The following is a 9,648-nucleotide window of genomic DNA, read 5'->3' as shown; positions in this document are numbered from 1 at the left end:
TCAGTCGCTTGGATGGGCTACTCCAGCATTCATATTTTCTAGCCTTAGGGAGCTAGAAAATGCCTTCAGCATGCTCTCCTTTAAGGCTTGTTTGACTTGATTGTTCCTGAGTGAGTAGATGTACGGATTAAACATCTGAGTCACCACAGAGAAGAAGAAAGAAAGAACTTTGTCAGAGTCCTGCCCACCTCGCTGTGTTGGGCGGATATACCTGTAAATAGATGTGCTGTAAAATATGATCACCACCATGAGGTGAGCTGAGCAAGTGGAAAATGCCTTCTTCCTACCTGTGGAAGATGGTATATGCAAGATGGTGACAATAATGCAGCCATAAGAAACAGCAGTTACAATTAAGGTACCAGGTATGATGATAATTAGTATGACAAGCATCAGTCCTTCAATGAACACTGTGTCTGTGCAGGACAGTTGCAACAACAGGGAAGTATCACAGTAAAAGTGGTTCATGACATTGGGACCACAGAATGGCAATTGGACAATCATAATGGTGGGAGGAAACATCAAGAGAAAACTCACTGCCCAGCAAGCCAGGACCAGCTGGAGGCAAAACCTGTTGTTCATAATTGTTGTGTAATGCAAAGGGCGGCAAATGGCAACATACCAATCAAAGGACATTGTTGCCACATGGAAAAATGTGCAAGTACCCAAGTAAAAGAAAAGCAGCATCTGAAGGAAACAACCCGGCAGGGAAATCATCTTCCTTTCTGTCAGAAGGCTGTAGAGGGTGCTAGGAATGAATGTGGAGGTGAAAGTGATTTCCAAAAGGGCAAAATTTCTGAGGAAGTAGTACATTGGGGTCTGAAGGAAATGATTCACAAGAGTGATGCTGACAACAGTAATGTTTCCAAGCAGGATCAAGAAGTAGGCAATCACAAGAAACAGAAAGAGGATGATCTCCAAATGGCGGCTGTTGGTCAGCCCCAAGAGGACAAATTCCACTACTCTTGTGTGGTTCATCGAGGCTTCATTGCTAGCAGAAAAAAAAAAAAAAAAGGGGGCCCGTTTTGAGAACTACTGGAAAAAAGGCAGCACAAGTGAGTTTGGTTTTGCTAACATTAAGGGGCAATGAATAACTGCCCAAAGACCTACTAGTTTAAATTAATTCAAAAGCACTACTGCAGAGGAATGCAATCACACTGTAAACTGATTAAACTCATTGATGGATACATTAGTATTGCAAAAGAGAAACTTCCAGCTAAAATAAGATAAAAAGACAGAGAGGGAGGGACTTTATGGAGAAAAGGCCAGACAGAAAGATAGCAATGCTACAAAGAGAAGGATGGCTGGTTACCACTGAGAGAAGGCAAAATGCACAACGAAATGGATGGAAGCTACAGTAAGCAAGAGTATAAGAGGGGGGAAGGGAAAAAAACATGGAAAAATTTCTGTTTATTTTCCATTTACCCTCAGTGAATCAGTGGATCAGCTCTGACACTGATGGTCATTCTTTCTTCTTCACAACACCTCTCTCCAAGTATCCTTTCACCTTACAACATCCTACCCCAAACTCAGACATGGACATTGTCCATTGCACTGTGTCTACTGCACTAATATACTATCCTACCGCAACAGTCACCACTGTAGTTGCCATTACCTTGTGGAAGCGAAGTGGAACCTGGAAACTTTGGCTGATGACCTTCAATCACATTATTTTCTTGTAGGCTTGCAAGGTCCCATCTATGGGTTTTCAACTGCATTCTCCCTCCTTTTTCTCCCAGACACCAGTCCTCTTTGTCCTACAAAGAGACACGTCTTGTTTTGCACTCAGATCTCCCAGGTTTTATCTATTGTGTCTACATCTTTGAATCTGGTTTTAGACTCATTACAGACTCATTTCAGATATTTCTGAATGACTGAAATAAATACCAACAAAATGACTTTCCAGGAAAAGCAAGAACATCTTAGATAGCTTATAGCCTGTACTAAACATCCCACTCAATTTTCCTTCTTCAAATGGTCCTTATAAAATGCTCAATGAAAAGGTAGATACAAGCTACAATATGATGCTACAACTCTTCTTATCACACTATTCCCATCAAATCTTTCCCCTTTAGTGCCCTTTTTCCAGCAAAACACGGAATTTTATTAGCATCATCTCATGGCTGTTTCTCAGAAAACACCAAAACAAAACAACTCACCTCTCACAAAACATACAAAATAGAAAACATATTTTTAATACCACAGATGGACAGATATTATCTGGAAGCTGAGGGTGATCTCTTAAAACAAGAAACTCCCTCAGTAACAATTAAAAGCTTTTACTTTAGTTTGAAGACTGAAAGTTGTTTTCCATGCCATTGTCCCTTCAATCTTTCCCTGTCTCTGAAAAATCACACCCAAACTCTAAGAAACGGTCCAAATAGTTACCAGTATATCCACAACAATCCAGGATGCTTCAAAAAGGATTCTGGGTCTGATGTTTCTCCTTCATTTAGTTTCACGTTTGATTTTTAGCAAATACATTTCCTCTCTTTTTGTCTCCTTTTTATAATAGTAGTAGCATATTACATTCTTGTACTTCCTTACTGAGACAAACCTCAGGGACCAATTAGGTATTGAAACACCTTCTGGGAAAACATTTGTGAAAGTTTGGCGAACAGCAAGAACATAATCAAACCATAGAGACAATGAGATTGGAAAGGACCTCTGGAGGTCCAATCCCTTGCTAAAAGCAAGGCTAACTTCAAAGCTGGACAAGGTTGTTCATGACCTTCTCTAGGTTAGTGTGGATATCTCCAAGCATGGGGATCCCACAGCTTCCCTGGGCACTGCCTCGTGCTTCACCATTTTCATTGTGCAGAGTTATTTCCTTCTGCCCAGTAGAAACTTACTTGTTTAAGCCACGATCCACACCTCTTGTCCTTTCACTGTGCACTTCTGAGACGTCAGACTCTGACTTCTCCATAAATCCTCTTCAGACAGCAGACAGTATAGCTCTTCTCAACTTTGTCTTCTCCCTTTGCTTCTCTTCATGCGTCATGTGCCCCAGTTCTCTGATCAACGTGCTTGTCCTCCATTTGATTCACACTATTTTGATAACATTTTTGGGTTTTGGTTTTTTTTTACTGCACCTGGGGGAGCTATACTGTACACAGTTCTTTAAGTGTCAAGCAACAAGAAATTAGCACCTATCCTGAGCAGCTGGCTACACTCTGTGTACATAGCCCAGTATGCAGTGAACCTTAACCATCACAGAGGCACACTGCTGATGTGTTCAGCGTGTCATCCATCAGAAGCCCAGAAGTCTGTCTGCAGTGAAGTGACTAACACGGATTCCTAAAGCAGAGATCTAAAGCTCGCAGAGGAAATGCATCCCTGTCAGAACTTGTAAGCCAAGTCAGCTTCTAAGTCAGTGAGAAGAAGTATCCCAGATCATTAAGTAAATTAGGACTCCCTCATCTCAATCAGTCAGTTTTGTAGCTGTGGAGAGGAAGAAAGGACAAACAGACATTACGGCAAATCTCAGTTCTGCAGGAATCAAAACTCTACTTCGACTGTTAATACTTTCCCTTTTCCCTGAGGGAAGCAATTCACAGATTGAGTTGAAATCCTTTTACCATGCACCAAGAAGAAATAAATAATAAAAAAATACCATTAACCATTTAGTACAGAAGGAAACAGAGGGACTCCAAACTATAGCCCATGTTTATTTGTAACATGTCTTTCTCTACTTTGATGATGTTCCTGGAGCTAGTAACAAATCAACAGCATAGGATGTTTGGTAACGAGGAAGTTCTGATGTAACAGCGGGAACCATCCAAGATAATATTGTGGTATGTCTTTCCAGCAGGTTCAGGTACTATTCTGCCACTTGTTAATCCATGGTCCGTACCAGGGCTCATCACACTCAGCTCATTTGCACTGTCCTGTCTGTCATGGCTCATTACACTCTGTTAGTCAGCTCTCGGTCAAGGTAAGGTTGTGCTACTCCCACCCTATGCTACCTTTTTGCCTTACCATCATCTAGCAAATACATGCAAAATATAGATGCAATTATGCTTTCACTTCCACTATACATTATTAGTGAGAAAATTGCTTAAGTTTTCACAGGTGTATACACTCAATACACAAAAATTATGATAAAAACTAGTATGGTGCAAACTAATCAATGGCCATCAGGTCCTAGTAATCTTAACCCTTATGAAAGGAGCTTTCTTTGTTCACATTGTACTATTTGTAAGTGAGTCTTCTGTTTCTTCTATGCAGACACCAGCTGGGGAGTTTCAGTACGTAACTCAAACTTTATAGGCATTTGCCACTTCTTGCAGTTACACCTCCTGCTTGTGTTGTGGCTCACTGAGAGTGCAGTAGCCATGTCACAGATGCCCAGCATCCATCAGCCTAAGCCACACTGGAACTATGAACTCTGAAAGGGCCATGCTGTTGTGACAACTGCTCTTACCTCTTGCTTTTGCGGGGCTAGTAACAGCTTGATACCAACATGAAACCTTTGCACCTCACATTCTCTGTGTCTACAGTGCCTGCATACCAGCGTTCCCCCCATAGCTCTATTAGCCCCATTTTTCTACAGACAAATGTCAGCACAATTTGTCAATCCAGTCAGTCCCCAGAGATATCAGGGTATACCTTTCTAGCAGTTTTAGAATATAGAATCATAGAATGCTTTGGGTTGGAAGTGACCTTAAATCATCTAGTTCCAACCCCACTGCTCTGGGCAGGGACACCTCCTACTAGATCAGGATGCTCAAAGCCCCGTCCAACCTGGTCTTGAACACCTCCAGGGATGGGGCTCCACAACTTCCCTGGGCAATTTGTTCCAGTGCCTCACCATCCTCACAGTCAAGAATTTCTCCCTAATATCTAATCTAAATCTACCCTCTTTCAGCTTAAAACTGTTACCCTCGTCCTATCACTACATTCCTTGATCAAGAGTCCCTCCCCAGCTTTCCTGTAGGCCCCCTTTAGGGACTGGAAAGCTGCTACAAGGTCTCCCCAGAATCTTCTCTTCTCCAGGCTGAACTTTCACTTATCAGTCCAAAAAGAAATCTCATGCAACAAATAATCCTTGAGCATTCATTCCATGGGACCTGATGAGATGCATCCGCGGGTCCTGAGGGAACTGGCAGAGGAAGTTGCTAAGCCACTATCCATCATATTTGAGAAGTTGCGGCGGTCTGTCGTGGTGGTCTGGCGAGGCTCCTGCCAACTGGAAAAGGGGAAACATAACCCCTATTTTCAAAAAGGGAAATAAGGAAGACCCAGGGAACTACAGGCCAGTCAGTCTCACCTCTGTGCTTGGCAAGGTCATGGAGCAGATCCTCCTGGAAACTCTGCTGAGGCACATAGAAAACAAGGAGGTCATTGGTGACAGCCAGCACAGCTTCACCAAAGGCAAGTCATGCCTGACAAATTTGGTGGCCTTCTATGAAGGGGTTACAGCAGCAGTGGACAAGGGAAGATCAACTAATGTAATCTACCTGGACTTGGGCAAAATGTTTGACACGGTCCCACACCATATCCTGGTCTCTAAATTGAAGAGACATGGATCCAACAAATGGACCACTCAGTGGATAAAGAACTGGCTGGGCGGTCGCACTCAAAGAATTGTAGTCAATGGCTCGAAGTCCAGGTGGAGAGCAGTGACAAGTGGCATTCCTCAGGGGTCGGTACTGGGACCTGTACTATTCAACGCCTTTGTTGGCGACATGCACAGTGGGGTCAAGTGCACCCTCAGCAAGTTTGCCGATGATACCAAGCTGTTTGGCGAGGCAGACAGGCTGGAGGGGAGGGATGCCATCCAGAGGGACCTGGACAGGCTGGAGAGGTGGCCTCAAGCCAACCTCATGCAGTTCAACAAGGCCAAGTGCATGGTCCTACATCTGGGTCGGGGCAATCCCAAGCACAGTTACAGGCTCAGAGGGGAATGGCTGGAGAACAGCCCTGAGGAGAAGGACCTAGGTGTGTTGACTGGCGAGAAGCTCAACATGAGCCAGCAATGTGCGATCACAGCCCAGAAGGCCAACCGCATCCTTGGCTGCATCAAAAGAAGTGTGGCCAAGGGAGGTGATTCTGCCCCTCTAATCCACTCTCGTGAGACCCCACCTGAAGTACTGTGTCCAGCTCTGGAGTCCCCAACATAAGAAGGACATGGACCTGCTGGAGCGTGTCCAGAGGAGAGCCACGAGGATGATCTGAGGGCTGGAGCACCTCTCCTATGAGAAGAGGCTGAGAGAGTTGGGGCTGTTGAGCCTAGAGAAGAGAAGGCTCCAGGGAGATCTTATTGTGGCCTTCCAGTACCTAAAGGGGCCTACAGGAGAGCTGGGGATGGACTTTTTACTGGGGCATGTAGTGATATGACGAGGAGGAATGGCTTCAAACTGGAAGAGGGCAGGTTTAGATTAAACATTAGGAAGAAATTTTTCACTTTGAGGGTGGTAAGGCACTGGAACGGGTTGCCCAGAGAGGTTGTTGAGGCCTGGAGGTGTTCAAGTCCAGGCTGGACATGGCCTTGGGCAGCCTGGTCTGGTGGGAGGTGTCCCTGTCCATGGCAGGGGGGTTGGAACTCGATGATCTTCAAGGTCCTTTCCAACCCAAACCATTCTATGATTCTATGATTCCACGTTTTTAGGTGGAACAATGGCCATTGATTTCTTCTCAAGGGTTTCGTGAAGAACAGAATAAATTGTCCAGTTTGGTGGATTTTTTCAGATGCTGAATTGGTTGACTCAGTCATGAGGAATTAAAATTATATTAGATACTAAATCTCAGATTGGTTCCAGACAGATAAGAACAACACAGGACAGAGGTAAAGACCAAGGAGATGCTTAAGGGGAGCAAAAGGAAGTGGTGCTACAGAAAAATGGGCAGAGAGTATCTGTGAGGGTATTGCAAGGGTGTCAGAAGTATATAAAATGGGAATACCTGACTACAGGGTCCTTGTAGAATGTTTTTAAAATTAATGTCTGTAGAATCATTAGATGATCATAAATCACAGAGTAATATCGTTTGGAAGAAACCTCTGGAGATCTCTAGTTCAACTCAAAGCAGGCCCAAACTGTAGCAGCTGCTCAAGGACTTGTCCAGTTCAGTTCTGAAAATCTATGAAACATTCAAGAATTTTCGGGGTCCCTGTTCCAGTGTTTAACTACATTGTGAAAAATCTTTCATGAATATTTAACTGAATTCTGTTGTGTTGTGTCCGTTGGTTCTCATCCTATCTCTGTGCACCTGCAAGAATAATCTAGCTCTGCCTTTTATATACCCCACCAAAAGACAGCTGAATGTCACATTAAGATCCCACCCGAGCCTTGTCTTCCTGAGACAGAACAAACCCGGTTGTCTCAGCGTCATGTCTTGGGCTCCAGCCTCCACCTCTCCTGGACTTGCTCTACCATACCAGTCTACCATGTTCTGGGGAGTCCCAAACTAGACCCAGTCCTGCAGAAGGGGTTTCCACAAGTGCTGAAGAGATGGGAAGAATGACCTTCCTTGACCTGCAACATGTGCTCTTTTTAAGATGGCCCCGAATATGCTTTCTTTATTGACTCACATTCACTTGTTCACAGGAACTCCAGGTCTCTTTCTGCAAAGCTGCTTTCCAGCCAAACAGTCCCAAGACTCTTCCGTTCCATGAGGTTGTCCCACATCAGGATTGGGCTTTGAACTTCATTGAACTTGTTGGTGTTTCATTTCATACATTTCTTGGCCTTTTAAGGTCAGTCTCAATAGCAGCCTTGCCGTCTGGTGTATCAATTGTTCCTTCCAACTTGTTGTCATCCACAACCTAGCTGAGAGTGAACTCTGTCTCATCATCCAGTTTATTAATAAAGACAGCATTGATCCCTGAAGGATTACTCTAATAACTGTCTGCCAGTTGGCAGCCTTGCCGTCTGGTGTATCAATTGTTCCTTCCAACTTGTTGTCATCCACAACCTAGCTGAGAGTGAACTCTGTCTCATCATCCAGTTTATTAATAAAGACAGCATTGATCCCTGAAGGATTACTCTAATAACCGTCTGCCAGTTGGATTTTGCATTATTGATCATCACCTTTGGAACTTGAAGGTCCACCACTTTATAATTCACCTCTCCATTCCACAGCTTACCAGTATTTTATAAGCACCCTAGCTCTGGGGTAGCAATTGTTCTTCAGAGCCATGGAGAGAACATCAAATGCAGGCATTCTCTAATAGAACGAGATGACTTCCAGCAAATCTTTCTTTGCACATCAGAATGGCAAGCTCCCATGGATCTCAGCAATCCTGAGTGCCACCAAAATTATTGGAGTGCTCCACAACTGCAGCCACCATCTTCACCCAGGACATGGTGTCATAAAGCTGTCTGGGTTTGGCAAGGTGAAAAGAAAACCCTGCAGTTTCTGATGGTTCTCTGTAGATGTGAACATGCAGAGGACCTCCACAAGAGCAGCAGTTGCTAGCATTTGGGGGAAGAAGCAAGGGACACGGCTGTGGAACACAATCCCACACACACCTTTGCTCCTGTGCTGGACAAGAGAGGGGACACAGGCAAATGATTATTCCCAGAGATACCACAAAAATGGGCAATGACCAAGGGAAAAAGGTCCCACTCCCCTTATGAGCACTGCAAAGAAACCCTGGGGGAATATGCATGTGCAGGTCCTGATTTCCTCCATGACCAGTGAGACTTTAACACATCAGGAAACCAGAGGCTGGAGAAGCACGACACGTAACCTCGCAGACTGTGTCCTAGCAAAATCACGCTGTTAATTGCATCTCCTAGCCACAGAAACTGAGCTCAGAAATGTAGAAGGTCTCTTCTACAGGACGAGGCTCCTTCAGGAGGCACTGGAGGCATGATCAGAGGATGGGGCACCTGTGAACTTCAGCCCTACCACTTACAGACACGGAATTCAAAGGGGAAACACTCTGCACAAGCTGAAACCGAAGAAGGGAATGCAGACAGTGCCCCTGTCCAACCCCCAGGTGGGCGTATTCACTACCACACAACCACGCATTGTCTCTTGGGGGTATTTCTATCCCTATCCCAAGCGCAGGTAAGGAGAAGACATCCATGGGGAGCAAGCACGCGAGTTAGAAGGGACAAGGTCTCCAAAGAGTCAGGCCACAGGACTGATGCCACGATACTGTTCAAGTGACACTCAAATATCACTTCTGAGGGCAGGGAGCAGGAAAATGCCCCATCTTCATTTCAGAGCCCGTTTGGGAGTGCCGGCTGTGCTCATCGAGAGCATCCCTGGGTGGGGAGATGCAGGAAGGGTGGAATGAGCTAAATGGAAGGAAGATTTGGCTGGAAAAACTCCGCTTCTGGTCTCTTGAAAGTGTTTCTCCCCCCACCCTCCGCCCCCCAAAAAAGCTAGAAGCAGCAGTCATCTTGCTTTCACTTCAGGCTGTCAAGAGAGTTTTTAATCAAAAGCAAGGAGAACAACGGTTTGCTTTTCCCCAGTTCTGAGGAGACCTCACCAAAGCCAGGCCTCCCCCACTCCCAGAGGAACTTGGACGGTCTGTACCACAGCAAACACACAGGTACCCCGTCAGCGGAGGCACCTCGGGCCCGAGCGTCTCCCAACATCCCCCGCCATTCCCAGCAGCGTTGGTTTTCCCAAAACAGGCCCTTTTCGGGCAGGCCGACCCCGGGCGCACCCCTCCCCCCCTAAACCCCGGGTACTAGC

At 45.3% G+C, this 9,648-nt stretch overlaps 1 protein-coding gene across 1 annotated transcript; it reads right to left on the bottom strand.

Moving 5' to 3' along the window:
• On the bottom strand, positions 1 to 975 carry LOC104289565 (olfactory receptor 49-like). Its single transcript, XM_009888519.1, has one exon. It carries the CDS (start codon positions 973 to 975, stop codon positions 1 to 3), a length of 975 nt encoding a protein of 324 aa, XP_009886821.1.
• Positions 976 to 9,648: the final 8,673 nt, after the last annotated feature.

This window comes from Charadrius vociferus, unplaced genomic scaffold (assembly GCF_000708025.1).
Source record: "Charadrius vociferus isolate BGI_N301 unplaced genomic scaffold, ASM70802v2 scaffold57, whole genome shotgun sequence".
Taxonomy (NCBI): Eukaryota; Metazoa; Chordata; class Aves; order Charadriiformes; family Charadriidae; genus Charadrius; species Charadrius vociferus.
The sequence above is the reverse complement of the archived record's forward strand: the minus strand, read 5'-3'. Positions and strand labels throughout refer to the sequence as shown.